Here is a 19776-nt window from a genome sequence, read left to right as displayed (position 1 = left end):
ACAATATTACTACAATTATATGATGCAATTTGATAACAAAAAAAAGTAGGAGGAAGTAAGTTACTTACTAAAAATTATGAAATAAAAACTCATAACCTAGGAATCTATTTAAGTGGAAATAGTAAAACAAAAACAAAACAAAAAATTAAAATTAAAATATGCAAGATAATCAGGACTTAAGACTTAGGAGTATAGATAAAAATATAAAATAAATCTAAAACTGGGGTTATTTTTAATTTTAAAATATTCGAAATTTTGTTACATATATGTAGAATCACTCATAGGCGTAAATAGGGAGTTACATTGGCGGGGGCTCAAGCCCTTTAATATATTCAACAAAAATTCCCCACACCCCTTCTACATCAAATAATATTTTTTATTAGCTTCTAGTATAAAAATTATTACTTAATTCACACATTATATTTATTAGTAACTAGATAATAGGTAACTACAGTATCAATTTTATTCTCCTGTTGAATTTCGCAATCATTTAATACTAATACTGTGTCAATATTTTAATACCCTTTTCAATATTAATTAACTCTAAACTACAGAATCTTTCATGTAGCATTGTTGATCTCATCCATGTTTTCAATCTTCGAACAGGGGCGTTATTTTAATGAGCAGCACTTACCCTGCGGTAAGGTAAAGTCATGATGCATGTGACTGTTTTTGAAATATCGCGCGATATTTATGTTTCCAATATTTCATAAATCAATCAACTCTATATTAAAATGTAAAAAAAAAAAATTATATTGGCCATATTGTACACTTTTACAGTCATAGGGAGCAGTCGAAAACACCATTTGATAATTAATAGGTGCATTCAATTCTAATATAAGAGTAAATATTGGGGGGAGAGCTTAGCCCCCCAAGCCCCACCCTACTTACGCCTATCACTCAATGCAAAACGGAAAAAGGAAATTATAAATAATTTGTAATTTTAATAAAGGTAATAGAGTATATATTATACTTGAAAATTATCAATAAAAATTATTTCAATAAATAAACAACTTGCTGACTATGCTTAATGTTACAGAGTGATTAGTGTTTAACTAATATTTAGGTTTGTCCTTGACCGTTGGACACAAGTATTTTACAATACCGACTCTTTAGTATTCATCGGATAAACACAATTATAAATCGAATATATTGGTAAATAATACCATTAAACCGTAATTGCAAAAAAAAAAAAACACTCTATAAATAGATACACACGCACCAATGTTTCTGTGAGTGCATTTAAAATTGATAACTGATAACTATAGGTTCAACAGGAACACCAAAACATTCTTAAATCTCAATTTCTTTTTATTTAAGGCTCATATCATGGACCTAATTTTATGACAAAATGACAATTTGTACTATGATTTAGTTGCCAACACTTGAAGAGATTTACACATATGTTTTAATGGTAACTTATGCCAAATAAATAACTAATAATACAAATCATATCTATACTTAATATATACACTCTTCATAATATCATTATGAAAAACAGAAGCACATTAGCTTCTTTATTGAGTACTCCCTATATCAGCAAGTATTAGCAGCCGACAGTTTGTTGCAATGCTACTCCATATTCATTATTTTCACTTTGTTTTTGTGGTACCCATCAAAACCAATCTTTTTTCAATCAATAACTTCACGTCTGTTGTCTTAAAGGTTTCGAAGTTAACTACAAGTGTTAACACGGGTCTTAAATGTGTTGGACAGTACACACTTTGAATTGATACATTTAATTTAATACATTTAAATATAACTTAAAGTTATATTGTACTAAATAATAACGAAGAAAAAAATATAAAATACAAATAAATACAAAACATATTATTGTTCCATGCAACACTAATATATTGTAATTTCTCAAATAAAATATTAAATGTTACATTTATTTTTTATCTTTACAATTTCTAAAAAGAATAGTTAAAATTGTATTCAATAAATTTGTTTTGCTTTTTTTAAATATTATATTTACAAATTTGAGTTTTAAAAAAATTTGGCCCAGCTGAAATGTTGCTTGACCGATTTTTACTTAACAGAAATACATAAATGTATAGTAATAATTAAATTATTCATAATTGTTTTTTTTAATCATATTAAGAATTACATCACCTTTTGTTTCACTTAAAACTAGAACAAAAATTATATTGTTACAAAATATGTCCTTTTCATGACAATACACTTGTCAAAAAGCACAAGATATTTATTGTTTTATCTTATATAAAAGATATAATTTAGTCATGTTTTCATACATTTATGCTTTATTTTTTACAACTGGGACTTAAAATAGGTCTAATTACAACACAAAGTAAGTCTAAAAATAATAATAATAATAATAATAATAATCTTACTATAATTTTTTGCTTAAATGAAACCTATATGATTTAAAAGGGTTTAAGAAATAGTTATTCCATCAAAATTATATACAATATCCAACATGATTTCTGAATCGAACGATATTTCAATTTTTCTATGTACTTTTATGTATATTACATAATTCTGATTTGTGGTCCATTAAAAAAAAAGTACAAAATAAAAATAATAAAAGTTGTGATCTATATAAAATATTATATATATTTATTTATGTGTTTAATGTGTTGATTATTAAATCTCAATGTAATTTGCATACAATGACATATTAAACCAGTGAGTCTTTTTAAATATGGATTAAACATGAAAATAAGTCTAACTTGAAAAGTTGAAAATAATTTGTTTATTTCCTCTAACCCTGCCCAAATGTACGTACCATTATTACATGGATGTAAGGTGATAATATCTCCGGTTTAATAATAATAAACAGTTAAACACACTTAACAGTTAAAAATTCTATACGTAATAAACACTACTAAATTAATGTGATGTTGCTATTTACAATAATTATTAAAAAAAATTTTTTTAAAAATAAAAAAAAATAAAAACATGTATATGTTATTTTATATCCTGTAGAAGCCCAAATGCCACTATTTTGTCTCCCATTCATTTAACAATACTCTATTGCATGGTGAAATAACGTTTTTATCATTGAAAACAGTAGAAATAAAATATTGTTATGAATATTTACAATCATTTTTACAAAATAAATAGAAAATTAAAACATATAAATAATACAACTTTTTTTTGAATAATTTTGTTTTCGAATGAGATACAAGATTGCACTTTTTAAACCAGTATTATAAATTAGAAAAAGATAAAAGAAATTTTTAATAAACCTAATGGAAAAGTAAAATTCTGAATTTATTTTAAACTGATTAACATTGTCTTATGAGTATTTTAAGACTCAAGGCGCCCTGTTATTATTATTTTTTATAATCCCTATCATAAATGGTTTAAGTAAAGTTCACAATTTTTTTTTATGTAAACAACGAGAACAGTCTATTAGAACAAAAATACAGTTCTAAAAGCAAACTTTTGTTTGTAATTTAATTCTGTAAAGCATAAAAGAGTAAACGGGAATACAAGTGCCTTTTAAACAGCAGACCTATAAGTCAGGGACGGACTACTCTGGCTCACATTATTTGTACTGTCACGGTCGTTTTGTCCAGAAGTGTATGGAAGCTGGGTGTTAACAAACTACAAAAAATAAAAATAAAAATAAAAATAAAAAGAATCAGTAAAAAAAATTAAAAACACAAAATTCCCGAAAGCGTGTCAACAATAAAGTAAAGCGATCGTCATGGAAATTTTGTTGCCAAGGGCGCAGCAACATTTTAAAACTCGTCAAATTTTAAATCAAACAAACAAATAAATCTATCCCCCAGGACGCCTTGAGAAATTATTATGTGAATGAAAATATATTGTGCAATACATTGTCTTATGGCGTACGCAACCTGCGCCCTTCCATATTAATGCAGACTAATAAATTAAGCTATGGACACAATTTTCATTATAAATCATATTTTTAAATCTTAATACAGCATATATAATTATATTGTATAACATTCATAAATTTTTGTAAATTAATAAAACAATCAAAATGTGTAGTTGTTATTTATGCATTATTAATATATTGTTATTATTAAAGGGTGCCAAAACTATATATTTTAATACAGTAAGTTATCAGAATATTGAACTGAAAATATAGGAGAAAAAATCTTCACTGAATTTGTGTGTTACTAACAATAACAAATAATTAACAAATAATCATAATTAAAAGCAAATAGTATAAATCAATAACAATTGTCTATAAGCTATAAATAAATATTGTAGTAAAAAAACTTATGAAAAAGAAATCAAACATTATTTTAATTATTCCTTTCAATTATTGAAAACAATTTTATTGAAATTAATTTACTATTTAATTTAGATATAATTTAAGCTAAATTTTTAATAGTAAGTTATCTGAATATTTACATTAAAAAAAAAAAAATGATATGTAGTTGCCATATAAATTAATAAAAAATTTATAAAAAATTAATTCGTATAAGAATAAGGTTAATATTCAATTAACACCCAACATAAATTTAACCATATGTCCACATGTAAACCTACATTCATATTATAATTAGTTAAAATAATAAACATTGTTAGTTAAGAATTTTATATAAATATATCATAAAACAATAAGGTTTAAAATTTAAACTAACCAATTTGTGAGGCAATATGAAATTTTATAAATAGAACTTTATACTAATTAACAAAAATTTATTATTTTGATACTTTACTGTGGCACCCTTTAATAATTAACATGCGTAGCAACACACTCACAGTATTAGTAAAGCAAAATAAATACAAATAGCAACATCAAAGTTATTAATTATTCTATAGTGATTTAAGCAATAATAGGGTCATTGAATTAGGAATAATGAAAGAAAAATTGTCTCCGATATATTTTTTTTAAATTTAAAATATTGTGTCAAGGAATAATGAATTATACGCTTTATTAAAGCAATAGATGACTCAGTGATAAGAGTCAACTGTTAAATCATTTACAATATTTTTACAGAATATTGTATACCAATTAAAATAAGAGAGTAAATTAAAAAATCCCAAATATTTATATAACATTACAGTTGAATCTTGTACGGTTTTTTAAGAAAAATACAATTTAGTGAATAATATGTTAAAAACTAATTTGAACTTGTACAATAAATCATTTAGGTACGTGTTTTTAGTACAATTACATATAGATATTAAAATGCAATCTAAGTAGGTAAAAAAAAAAAAAAAATCAGTGAAAATTCTTTGTAATAGGCCGGATGATGAATGGGAGTTAAACATACTCATTGATTACAGAGGAATGAGAGGTGACGGGGCAGATGATGCTCAAGGCACTGAATCAGCCCCACTACTGACAGACGGTAGTGTACTCACTAATGAATGAGGCAGAACTGAAGTGGGTGGAGCTGACTGGGAGCTTGGTGGCGCTTGTTGTGAAGGAGGTGGTGGTGCTGACCCTGAGCCAGGCACATTATCGTGTGCAGTAGTAGAATGTGCTTGCTGTACTGGTAAAGATCCTGTGCCAGCACCGGCATAATATCTAAATCATAAAATTAATGATTAAAATGTATTTCATTATTTTGTTCTGTGTTACACAAACCCTCCATTCATAGCATCAGGATTAGCTACTGCGGCAGCTGCTGCAGCTACAGCCGCTGCTGATGCGACGCTTGCAACTCCTGCTTGATGTGGATAGGTAGTTGGAGCAGGAAAATACTCTTTATTGACGCAATTACGAAGACAATCAGGTATTCGACCTACTATTGCTCTACGGATTTCACTGGCAGCCATTTCTCTTAGTTCTGTACAACTAGCGTCTGAATAAAATGCAGCATGTGGAGTGCACAATAAATTTGGAGAATCTTTTAATGGTCCTATAAATTTAATTATGTTAAAATTAGAACTATAAATAATAAAAAGCGGGCAAGTGAGTACCGCTCTGCTGTACATTAGGTGTCGTATGGATCATTATTATATATTATAGGAGTGTTAAATTTGAATCCAATGATAGTTATCATTGTATACGAAAAACGATTCTGAACGAAGATGATTTGTCAGCCTAGGATATAATTTCTAGTGGTTGGTGAAAAAGGTGGTTTAAAAAAACCAGCTTATATTAAAAAATATTTTGAAAATTAAATCACGTAAAGAAAACGCGAATCTTAATAACTGGTAAAATTTTCAAGTATCTACGACTTATACTTTTTGAATAATAACAAATATTTAAAATCGTTTGAGGATAAATCGTTATCGTTACGCTATTTCGTTAAAATTTAAAATTCAAACGCACTTAAAATTTTTCCTATAATGATGCTTCGAGTTTTCTCTATAGATACTTGAAGGTAAACTTATGGAAAACTTAGTGTTGTATTTTTAATCCTTAGTTATAAACACAAAAAATTTTATGATTTTTCAACTTCAAATATTTCGCAAATATTCATAATTTTGACGAATTTTCGTCAAAATTTGAACTTCAAATGCTAATAAAAAAAAATTGTGCCTATGTATTCTTATAATTTTTTAATCACTATAAGAATAACATATGAGGAACTTTGTATTAAATTTTCAAGTATTTTGATAGGGCCAAAAAAATTTTTATCGACACTTCAAAAATATTTTTTCAGAAAAATTGAAAATTTCAGTTGTCTATAAATAGCTCAAAAAAAGTCAAAATATTTTGAAATTTAAATCACGTAAAGAAAACGCGAATCTTAATAACTGGTAAAATTTTCAAGTATCTACGACTTATACTTTTTGAATAATAACAAATATCAAAAATCGTTTGAGGCTAAACTGTTATTTAACGCGGTTTTTGTAAAAATTTAAATTTCAAACACTCATAAAAATTTTTTGTCTGAATCCGGTAGAGTTTTTTTTACAGATATTTGAAGAAAAATGTATGGAGAACCTTGTACCAAATTTTCAAAACTTAGTTATAAAAGAAAAAAATTTTATGGTTTTTCAACTTCAAAATTACTTGCAAATTTTCACGTTTTCGACAGATTTCGTAAAAATTTGAACTAAAAACGCTTATAAAAAAAAATTGTGACTAACGATTTTTAATTTTTTTTAGCTACATTAAAAACAACTTATAAGGAACCTTGTATTAAATTTTCAAAACTTTTTGGTCATCCAAAAATTTTTATCGACACTTAAAAAAAAATTTCTCAAAAAAATCGAAAATTTCAGTGGTCTATAAATAACTCAAAAAAAGTCAAAATTTTTTGAAAATTTAACTATATACAGATACCACTGACATAACCATTTGGTGAAAATTTCAAGTGTTTTCAGCGATTAGTTTTTGAATTACAACCATAAAAAAAAATCGATTTGGTCGAAAACTGGTTTTGCGTAAAAATTGCCGTTTTTCCGTCATTTTTTTTTTGTTTTTCTCGATTTTTTTGAAAACTGTTGGAAAATGTTAACTTTTTACCTCTATAATGCACCAAGGATATTCACTTTTACATCGGAAACCACCCCCATTGTTTAAAATTGGAGCATTATTTCGACTAGTTATGCTGTACACAGACACAAAAACAAAAAAAAAAAAAAAAAAAAAAAAAAAAAACACACACCATTGTAAAATCAATACATTCATCACTTCGTTCAGAATCTAAAAATAATATATTAAGACTTAAGATATAAACTGTACAATACAATACCTTGAAGTACATTGAAAGGTTCATTTTCATGAACATCTAAGGCAGCTGCTCTAATACGTCCTTGTTTCAATGCTGTCGCAAGTGCATCATCATCAACTAAACCACCTCGAGCTGTGTTTACAAGGAAAGCCCCTAAAACATATATTTAATTTATATTAATAACTAGAAGTTGTCGTTTTTAAAATATATAAGTAAATAATAATTTACCTGGCCTCATTTGTTTAATGGTAAACTCGTTTATAAGGTGATGATTATGTTCATTAAGAGTACAATGCAACGAAACACAATCAGATTGGAACAATAAATCCTATAAATTATGTGATGAATAAAATAATATTTCATTTTCAATAATTTAAAATAATTTAAAATTTACTTGAAGTGTATAAACTCGAGTCAATCCTAAAGACTTTTCAATTCCATCTGGTAAGTAAGGATCATAGAATATTACGTTAAAACCAAAGGCTTTTGCTCTTAATGCAACTGCCGAGCCAATACGACCTTTGATGAAAGAAAAAAAATGAATTTAATAAATCTAAATTAAAATAAATTTATATAAATTACCCAGGCCAACAATTCCTAAAGTATCTCCTCGAATACGTGCACATCCTTGAGCGGCTTCTCGTACTTGTTCAGGCCCAGTAAATTTTTTTCCTTCTCTGACCATTTGAGCTAACCAATAGGTTCTACGGTAAAGGTTCAAAATCAAACATAATGTTGTGTCTGCCACTTCTTCTACTCCATAACCAGGTACATTACAAACTGCTATACCTAATTCACCAGCAGCCTAAACAAGAAATTAATTAACAAACAATAATTAATATATGTTATTATAATAATATGTATTTCAAATTGTTGACTATATTAAGTCAAAAAAAAAAAGACTAAAATATAACATACTTTGACATCAATATTATCAACTCCACTTCCTATTCGTACAATAATTCTGAGCGTTTTAAATTTTTCTAAATCTTCTTTTGTAAGAACAATAGTATGCCACATTAAGGCACCAACAGCTTCATTTAATACCTAAAATAAAAAACATCATAACAGTATTACAAAGGATAAATTTAATAGAATAAAAATATAGTTAATTAATAGAAATTCAATTTTAAAAGTCTAACCTTTTCGTGGATTTCAGAAGTGGACTGGGCATCACAAAATGCAACAGTAGCCACATCTTTGAGTATGGGCATTTCTATCGAACAATCTCGGCCGTCCAACAAGGCAACCAATGGCCTTGTTTGAATAGGTCCATTGGTAATTGCTCCTGCGCCGGATCCAGCACCTCGTATAGTTGTATCGATTCGTGTTCTTTTTGTAATCATTTTCCGTTTGTCCATTACTGGACTACCAACACGTTTGTTTAATCCTTGCGTTTTGACTGTTTGGGTTTCACAAGTGTGCCTAAAACGTCCAAATCATACCAATGAGAAGGGTAGGGAACCTGTAACATAGAAAAAAAACTTTAAATATTTTAACTATAAATAAAAAAAAAATTAAAATTAAAATGAAGTTATAGTTTTCTTTCTTTAATTTATAAAAGATCACAAGGAAGGTTTCTTTTAATTTAGAAACTTTTTTTAAGTCTTAAGTTCAGAAGGGGGAAGCGAGAAAAAAATTAAAAAACTTTGTTTGTCGATATCTGGACCATCTAAAAGCTATAATATACTTAAAAGTTTGTTTTTAAAAATTGTGAGATCCAAACCAAACTTAACCAGAAAAAAAAAAGTTTTCTTTTATTTCATATAGCACGGAGTTGGGCAGAGGAGCGAGAAATACGGCAAACGGTTGAACAACAATTTTATTACAGGAACAGCACTCTTTGCTAAAGTTTATTTTTTCTTAAATGCAAAATCAATCCATGAAAAACATTATCGAAAATTACAGTCGCTCAATTTCATAAGTTTATTATAATATATTATATATACGTATTATTACCATATACTCAACGTAATATGAAAAACATTATAAATTCCTATCATGAATCAAACTTATAATTGATAGATAATAATTAAAACTTATAAATTACGAATATAAATATTTTTAATACCCCAACAATTAAAATATACATAAATACACAACCATCTATCAATTGATAGAATTTGATAATAAACACATCAATACATAGTACTGTATACCTCTTGCACGTGGTAATTTAAAAATATAGAGCAAACCATACCACGACGAGAATTAGACCGTGTAAAAAGTTTGCTTATCCGTCATCAAACTTTTACCTAACTAACAACATTATCGTTCAACAATTTTCTGAGACAATGAAAACACTTCTTACATAATATTAAATCTCTCTCACAAGCTGTAGGTAGTGTAAGTGTAGTGTGATTGAAAGTTGGCATACAGTAAATCCCTATGAATAATCAAAGATTTATTTAAAATAAAAAAACCTAAACAGAAATACATTATGTTAGTATAGTATAATTGGGATAAACTTTCAATAATTTAATATCTACTACTAAACTTTCCAAATTTTAGTTACAAGAAAAATAAATTAACTAAAAATGTCACTTAATTTTATATATTAAGTAATTGAAAACGATTAAAAACCTATTTAGTAAAAAATATTTAGATATCTTTTATAAAACCGTTCTATAAGTACTAGGCAACTTTTGTTATTACTCACTTTATTGCCTACGCGCTCGTGTTAACGCACAAGAAAGTTTAAAACAGAAACTATCGGCACGAGTAAGAAATTTTCTAAAACCGTAGGAGGAGTGTTGTTTCGAAGCTGTATTTTCTCTTAAATAACAGCATTATAAAATTACAACCACGTGGCGCGGTATATGGAAAGCCAATAAAACAATTGCGAAACGTATTCGATAATTTTAATCATTATATAATATTGTGTTAGCCATATTTCCGAGAGATAACAAATATGGAACTAACTATACACTCCAAAAGAATTTGTTTTCTGAACCCGATTACAATTGTCGGGAAAACAATATAGATACGAGATACCTACACCGGAAACGGACGACGATAGATGTATTTTATTCACATCATAAAGCCGTTCGTCGTCGATGAAAACGGCCACCTATATACTATAACGATATTATATTATCAAGTCTGTTGCATCACCGCAAAACAAACGATTCAATTTAGACAGCAAATGCAATCGGTTCAACAATTTAATAAATCGATAAACAATCCATCGATAACATTTAGTTTTCACTCAAAACATTCGAATATGTGAATTATGAAAAAAGTAATCTTTATGGCTTTATCAATGTATAGTATTAGTGTCAATACGCGTATCGCCGACATTTTGTTACGTATTAAATATACGGAATAGAATTCTGTACGTGTAACGTACCTTAATATTCCAACATACATCCATAATTTATGATATTTCAAGTAGAAATACTTCTCGCACGGTTGCAATTTAATCTCACGTATTATCTCGTTTAAAATTTATTTACTAAGCACATATTTAGGAAAATCTATAAGTTGATTAACCATGAAAATATAGTTTTTTCAATTATTTCTAATGCCATATGGTGATTGTTTTAATTAGTTTAGGTTAATAAGTATTAATATATAAATATTATTTTTAATAAAGGTAGGTATTCTAAAAATCAAGATTCAGCTGGAAAAATTTGAAAAGCTAATCGTAGCCTAAACAAAACAAGGTTAGGTAAGCGTAATTAAATAATATCAAGATATCGCCAAACTGCCAATGTTAGTCAATATTGAAGTGACAGTAAGAGAACACGTAAGCTCCCAAGTATTAGAGATAACGAAAATATATCTCTGGATAGAGTTGAATAACAATTGACGAGTTAAAGTGGAAGTGGCCTAAATGTCCTTGAATAATAAAGACAATTTCTACTTTTTGATTGTCATCGAAATTGTCATATTTAATACAACACTTAATAACAGAAAAGTGAAATCATTAATGAATTTTACTGTTATTTTCAAATATAAGATATTTTTAAGCTTAAGAAAGTAACCCTACTTCTTCAAACTGTCGTATGTTCTGCAACACTTTGTATGAATTTAATTATGATTATTGTTTTAAGCATTCATTTTTCTAGTAAAACGTTCAGACAAGAAGGAGAGCGAAAAAGTGAAGTGAACCGAGAACACTGTTTGCAAATAATGTATTTGCGGAGGAAACTGTTATACACAAACAAAAAAAAACACACCATGGAAAAGCGTCATAAAAATAATTCCTTTCGGTCGAGACCCACACTTTCCGCTCTCCCTATACACCAACACACTACTGCATGTAGTAGAAGGAAAACTTTTTTTAAACTACTTAAAAAGCTTAAGAATGGCGCGGATTCAGAGCGGGATATTACAAATAATATAAATTAGTTTCACCAACAAAGTTATACAAAACAAGCATCGGGGCAAGTTGTTTGGACAAAGCTCAGTGGATCCCGAAAAGTTTCGGATGCGCGCGCGTGCATGGGTAAAAGTTGATCGGAATGAACTTTGGCACAACTACCGTCGACGTTGCGAAGTTAACGGCAGGTTAACTTCACCACCACCACCATACCCCTTGTCATAGTAGTTAAAAGTTTACTTTTAAAGCTGAAAAAAAATATATATAAGAAAAGGAAGGGGGAAACCAAATATGAAACAAAAGGCAGAGACCGTCAAACAAGACGACGAATTTTACAACAAAATGTGCAAAGGGAGGGAAGGATGAGTGGGTGGAGGGTTGGGAATGAAAATAAGTTTAAATAAAGTGAGTGAGTCCGGTCTTAAATAAAACTTCCGAAGTTCGGCGGTGGCGGCCCTCGGAAAGTTTTACGCCTTTCTATATTTTATGAGCCTCTTATTACTGGCAAAACTTCTATCTGAAAAGTTAACTCATAACCCCTCGTCCACCACCATTTCTGACTGCCGACCATGCACAACACACGCAGGCCGGTGTTCGTCGTGGCAGACTTTGATATTAAATACAATTAAACCGACTTAAGGTTCGGACGGCGGAAAACCCTGAACAGAAGAAAATCGATGTTGGAGGGGGGGGGAAATTATCGCAATAAAACCAAACTTATAACTTGTGAGCGGATGAAGAACTACGGTTCTTACTCGTTTGCTCTTTATCTCCAATTAACGGTTTTAAATTAAGTCGTTATTCAAACAAATGTTTCAACATTTTAATCATCCATGAACACATCAATTTAAGCTAACGAAATATTCTTTGTAACACTGAATTGTATGAAATAAATCTATTGACATTAAATTTTATTATGATTATATATATGCTTTCCAATTATCTGCCAAATAAACTTTGATAGTATTTCTATAATTTATTTTAATTGTTAATCGTTAATATAAATGAAATGCAATATTAAAATGATCAATAATTATAATATAGGTACAGTTATGTACATTTGGTGACAAATTACGAAAAATTACAGCCAGCAACATCAATAAACGCATAGGCATAATCAATATTTTGTTTTTATTACTTTTTTCATTTAGAAACAATTCCTAAGTACACTGATGTCAAAAAGGAATTAATATTTGTACACTATAAGAAAGTATTTGAGAAATTATTTATCTACTAAGGTTTTACGGTTGCTATATAACAACAATAACACGCAAACAGTTATTTTTCTTAATTAAGAAGACATTATAAATAAAAATTAGCTCGCTAATAATATGAAATTAATTTCCAACCTGAACGAATAATTAATAATATAAGTATATACTTTTTTTGTAACAGATTTAACTGAGAAAATGATACAAAATAACCGTGTAGGTATCCCAAAAGACACAAGTTTTTTTTGAAGTCGAGACTGCCGCTACGAAATACATGTCAATAAGAAGGGAAGCATCGACCGGAGACGATTGTGGTTATCGGTAGTTCATTCAGTTTTGTCGAGGCGGGTTAAACGAATTTGTTATTGGCAACGCTGAACTCCCTAACACCAGTTTTTTCTTTCTTTTCTTTAATTTTCTCTTTGTATTCGTTGTCCTTGATCGATTTATATAATATAATGTACACTCGTACAGAGTAACGTAACGTTGTGCGAATCGTTTATTTTAAAACCAAAATCCACCAATAATCGATGTAATTTTCCATACTATAATTTGCTTTAAGTTTACGCAACTATTAAAACTTTTTTTTTCAAACGATATAACCAAAAACGACAATGTCGCGTTATGACCAACACTGAACCAACCACTTGTGCGCCGGTAAAAACACGACGTCAGTTAATAATCGTGAACATGCAATACACTAGACGGCGTAGGTAGGTACTTACGTTGGGTCTGCCGCACGCAGTTAACAAAACTAACACGAACGTCAGACAACTTACATCTCGCAATTATATATAAATAATATATTATTATTATTTATTATTCATATTGTTATTGTTATAATCGCAATACCGCATTTTCATATACATAACTCAAACGAAATTTTGAGAAATTTCAATGGCGCGACGAGTCATACATAACGAAAGCTATGTCTTAACGTGCTTAAATTTGCGGACTATTCGGTTACTCGAACGCGCGAATTCGTGGCAGGAAAATATTATGACGATCGTCATTTTTTTCTTAACCGTCTTCGGTCGTCTAAGAAGAAAAACAAATAACCGTTGAACATGCGCGAGGGAGTTAATTCAATGGTGAGGAAGGCAATCACAGACAGCGGCGCGACGTTTAGCCGGGTGAGAACGCAGCCCTTGCCTGCCAAACAAGCGGCGGCGGCGTCGTCGTCGTCGTCGTCACCACCACCGACGACGTCGACAAAGCAGGGTGTGCGAGAAGAGGAACGGCCGGTCGCCGGTAATAGTGCCATTGATTTTTCCCGAATATAGCTGCTGATGTGCTGCTATTGCTCTGTTGTTACCCACTACCGCTACTGCTGCCGCCATCGTCACACGGAAGCAACGGCGGGGGCGAACAAGTGGGCGACCAAACGGTATAGTGACTAGTGGTGGTACGCAGGGGTAGGGGTGAACGGCGATGTTCCGCTCCGCACCACAAACACCAACGCGTCGTAATGAAACACACGACGTCGGACTTTTCCGCCGCGCGTGCGATGACGACCAGACGACGACAGCAATAATAATAATAATAATAATAATAATACTGACGACGACGACGGCGAACCGCCCGCCGATGGATGGCATAACGCGCGCTGTCCGTAGACAGGGGCGGCAGCCGCCTATTCCGACGTAATTTCCCACATTTATCCGCCACCAGCAATTATTATTCATATCCGTATTGTAATCTATATCGAAAAACAAGACTACAACTGTTGTCACAATTAATAAAAAAAAAATGCAAAAACGAGATAAAACTATTGTTTGTACTAGTATTACCACTTCCACAATACCGATAATCTTCTTTTTTCTAAGTTTTTACAATGCGATACAGCTAACTGACGGCAATCGAGTACACGAGCACCGAACCGCAAAACTTATTTTTTTGTTATAGATTTTTCGTTAGTGATAATAAATAGGTTAACGTGTTAGATTAAAAATAATTATTTTTAAAATATAATGGCAATTTTGTCCCACTCCATTTTTTTTTATAAATTACAATATATTATGAATGAATTTCGTGGAATGCTAATTCGTCGCGTTTTGGTGGATAGCGACAGCTCTCCTTTTGTATGACTACTTATTTATTAATACTCGAATAACTTTCACCGTCTTTGTACTACACCGTTTAATAGGCTAGATACTTTAGGCATCTATTACACGCAGGATATTAATAAATTACCGTTTTTATTTTTATTTAACTCTTAATTGGTTTAAAAAAGTCAATCAGTAAATAAATATTTTACAAAACAAGTAGATCAAAATCAGAATATATAATGATATGCTGAAATCATCCATTAATTATCATACGAACGAGACTTCATTCATCATTATTTGATCTACTATTTGATATAATCGAGGATATAATATTGAATCAAATATTTATATTTAGTTTAATACGGTTATAAACACACATTATGTGATCATTAAGACAATAAATTGTTTAATTAGGTAGTAAATAAATAAAGAGTAAGAAAATGGTATTTTACCTACGTCAGTTATGATAACATCTTTCAATAAATCTACTATATAAATGTTATACATATAATCACAATATTATAAATTGTTTTTTATTTTTCATTTCCTTATTGTCATGGAAATTTCGATAAAATTATAAACATTAAACACATTTAGGTAATAAAATATAGTTAAATTTAAATTTTGAATAATAATACTATCGTGAAAATACTGTACACATAAAATAATTTCAGAAAAATACATTGAGTTAAAATCAGATAATTAAAATTATCATACGAACGAGACTTCATTCATCATACATATTATGTACACGTTACGTTATAGTAAAAAATAATAAAAAGATTAAATAAAGTTAGGTTTTAAATCTATAAATAAAAATCGTGTTTAATCGGATCTTACAAGTATTAGGTATACCTAATTATACTATTGTGTAAATGCTGTAATAGTGTAATACATAAAATAATTTCAGAAAAATATATTGAGTTGAAATCAGATAATTAATATTATCATACGAACGAGACTTCATTCATCATAAATTTTATGTACACGTTATACACGTATACGTTACAGTAAAAAATAACAAAATTTATACTTAAATAAAAATCATGTTTATTTGGATTTTACAAGTATTAGGTTTACCTTTAACCTAATTTCAACAATCAAATTGTAATAAAAATTATAGTAATGACACAATTTAATATTCTCATTTCTCACCAATAAATGTTGCTCCATTGACCTCAATTTGATCATTAAATTTAACACGTAAATATTATCAAATTATTAAAAATTCAACGACATTAAATACATTAATTGTTTTTTATTGTTCTAAACTTAAATCATAATATTATCAAATGAATGATCATTTTTATATGTTTTGCCAAATCATTAATACTTAAAATTGACTCATAAATCATATCGCAATGTAACAAGTTATAGGTATCTTTAACTGTAATAATTTGATTAAATACATTCAAAATTATTCCGAGAGAAATGTTATGCAATAATATTATATATAAATTCATATATTTTTACCTATACTCTGTTTACGTAACACAATACGGAACACTAATATATGAATAATTTAGTGAAACAACTGGAACCCAGTATCACCTTTAATGAAGTCACCCTTATTAAAAGCTACAATCGACAATTCCAAGTTACGTCATTATAAATAAAATAAGAATTAAATGAACTGTTAATTAACTATTATCAATCCAATTTGATTCTTAAAAATTGTAACAAGTTGTTACATTATAGTATTACTATTAAGTCATGCCCAGACATTACTGATGTACGGCAGGTTATTATAGCGAGCAATTAAATTATATGGTTGCAATTTTTGGCATCACGAAGGCATATCATGGATTCTTGCCATAACTATAATTATATTTATGAACAATGTTTAGATACAAAAATAAAGTTTCGCATTTGTTAAACATTTTTAACTGAACGGTTTTGAATTAGAGAATATTCGAATTATGTCTAAAAATTAACAAAAAAAAAAAAAAAAACTTTAACGATTATTAAACCTAAAATCGTAACGAAAGCAATTGAAGAGTTAATGACAAATAATTAAAGCGTGCACTTAATTTTAAGGCTCATCGGCAATAAAATCAATTAAAAAGTACTCAATAATATTGACTACTCTACCTTTAATAACACAATCTATATTTATACATATATATGTTATGTATTCGAAAAAATAAAATAAATTAATTTTGTTAAACATAAACAAATAATTATAGTTTGGAAATTAACAATACCTCCATAGTGACCTATTCAGAATGATACGATTTTTATGGGACGCACACTATTGCACATTCAAGTACTATTATTGTGATTATTTAGTGTTAAATTGACGAGAACAACGGAAATTGATAGTTTTCTGGAAAAGTTTGTGGCGGCGTTTAACGTGGCATTTAACGGCTAGCATTACTACCCCGCCAGAGAACTTGTCAAATATCTGTTGTGTAGGATCGAGGGGCGAAGGACAAACGCGACGGCCACGTATTTTTTTCAAAGGGATGTTTATTATTGCGAGGCCGTGTATAGGGAGAGTGGTGGATGTTATTCATTGTCATCGTCCACAGTCAAAAATCGCTCGTATTATAGCCCTCTATCACACCCATCCCCCCCACCACAGTAACTCTGTCTATTCTATTCCAAGCACAACTGACCGAGCAAATCAATATGAGTTTTGTTTTGGTCGTTTGTTGTGTTATATTTTACTCCACCTTTGCGGTAACCTACCGCCAACGTCAAGGACGGAAGAACCGCCACGCAACCACGACAATTCCCACCCAAAAGAAAAAAGCTTCGTCGACAATATCTGCTCTCTCCTCCTCGTTTAGAAAAATAAAGATTTAATTATTTTTTTATTTAATTATCAAATAACGGTTCGCTTGAACGGTTGCCAGTAACATGAGTGACTGTTTACAGACGTATAATATATACCAACTACACAGGAGTTGGAATTGATAAGCGGTGGCAATGTAAGATTCAACGATTATATTAAAATGCTTACGTACAAACTATATGAAGACACTAAATAATCATCAATGAAATTTTAAAAAATAATAATTAATAATAATATTATTATCTTAGGAAAAAAACCCGTTATTACAAATCACATATTATAATCATTGTAAAATTGAAAATTATTAATTATAATATTATAATTATTAGCCATTTATACTCCAGAGATCAGAATATCTAATAATAACAAAACGGTTTATCGAGTAAAAAATATAATAAACTATACATAAGTGTACAGATTTTATCTTAAACAACTCAAGATGAGCATATTTTGTCCATTTATTTTAACAATTAAAATACTAGATTTTATTTATTTTTTATTACACTGATATAATCAGGGTCGAGTTCCCCTTGCTTGCTAATGATTTGGTTCTGACGGTTAAGTTTAATTTGCATTCGGAATATTTAAAGCAACTTTTCTTATGCAAATTCACAGAACACACAATCTAAGCTGAAAAATCGTTTAAGAAACTCTTACAACTATACACAATGTACAACAAATATTAAATATCTATAATTTATTTAATTCTACATTCTATAGAATATCTAACTGTATACATACAATACAAACCAATAGAGCAGGCACACATAGGTATTATCACAAAACTTAATGATTAAATTAGCTAAGGGTTTTCTAAAATTACGTACACTAAAATATAGTAGTGAGGTATTTTGTATACACATTTACTTGAAATCCGAAACATTTTCATACGACGTTGGTAGAACACAGTAAAAATAACAAATTATGATAACAATATATTCTTAATACCTAAGAAAATAGAATACTGATTTTGTCGTTAAAATGAATATACATCGTGTATCAGCCGTATCTAGTTTAGTGCCAAAACCAGATTAGACACGTAAATATAATAAGTAAATCACAAGCAATACGACAATAGGACTAAGAAAAGTAACTGGTATAATTTCGATAACAATACAGTTCATTGCCGGTTTGTTTAAATTGAAATTTTCAATTTTTTCGTAAAAATAAAAAATAATTTGTACAACAAAATCAATACCCAACTAAAAACGCAATGATATACCTATTTGCGACATAGAAAAATAGTGATAAATAAACATAATGCAAGCGTTATATTAATAATAGAAAAATAAACCAGAAAATTCTATGAATTGGTTTATTAATTAACTACGAGTACCTATAGGTGTCGCAAATGACGATGAGTTTTACTGTATTTGGGCTTAATACAGCCCAATATAGCGTTTATCGTACATTAGTGATATATATATATATATATATAATGTATCATGCATTTAATATAATAAGCTATTAAAACAAATTCTAGATAGAGTAAAACAAACACACCAGTCAACATAATTTGAGGCGTAATTAGAGTTATTTAATACAGACACGTCTAAAAAGGAAGTAAAATGTAAATCTGATAATACATTTACTGACGCGGTGATACAAAACATAAAGGACAATATCACGACACGAAACATTATTATTTATTAAGTGAAACGGTAAATTACGCACGCTCGCACACACGTCCGAATATATTACAAGTACGCCGACGATCCAAGGCATCATTAATAATGACAATTATTATTATTAAGAAACTGGAGAGGTAACTACAATTGTACAACACATTTTGTCAAGTGACACATTAAATAAATAA

At 29.2% G+C, this 19776-nt stretch overlaps 1 protein-coding gene across 2 annotated transcripts in view; it reads right to left on the bottom strand.

The window, feature by feature from the left end:
* Nucleotides 1–1830: 1830 nt before the first annotated feature.
* The window catches only part of LOC114123761 (C-terminal-binding protein), a 29344-nt gene continuing 11398 nt past the window's right edge, over nucleotides 1831–19776 (bottom strand). The window contains exons 1-10 of one of the 2 annotated variants that reach the window (XM_050204419.1): nucleotides 10240–10458; nucleotides 8723–9045; nucleotides 8499–8627; nucleotides 8163–8385; nucleotides 7975–8099; nucleotides 7809–7908; nucleotides 7602–7733; nucleotides 5540–5813; nucleotides 5314–5479; nucleotides 1831–3573 (exon numbers count right to left, since the gene is read on the bottom strand). In XM_050204419.1, coding sequence (XP_050060376.1) covers nucleotides 3469–3573; nucleotides 5314–5479; nucleotides 5540–5813; nucleotides 7602–7733; nucleotides 7809–7908; nucleotides 7975–8099; nucleotides 8163–8385; nucleotides 8499–8627; nucleotides 8723–8941 — 1473 coding nt within the window. In that variant the 5' untranslated portion in view covers nucleotides 8942–9045; nucleotides 10240–10458 and the 3' untranslated portion in view covers nucleotides 1831–3468. Of the gene's footprint in view, nucleotides 3574–5313; nucleotides 5480–5539; nucleotides 5814–7601; nucleotides 7734–7808; nucleotides 7909–7974; nucleotides 8100–8162; nucleotides 8386–8498; nucleotides 8628–8722; nucleotides 9046–10239; nucleotides 10459–19776 lie in introns of those variants that run through there. The other variant, XM_050204418.1, reaches the window with a different exon arrangement.

The sequence above is a fragment of the Aphis gossypii genome, chromosome 3 (assembly GCF_020184175.1).
Source record: "Aphis gossypii isolate Hap1 chromosome 3, ASM2018417v2, whole genome shotgun sequence".
Classification (NCBI taxonomy): domain Eukaryota; kingdom Metazoa; phylum Arthropoda; class Insecta; order Hemiptera; family Aphididae; genus Aphis; species Aphis gossypii.
Note: the sequence above shows the minus strand (reverse complement) of the source record. Positions and strands in the feature narration are given on the sequence as shown.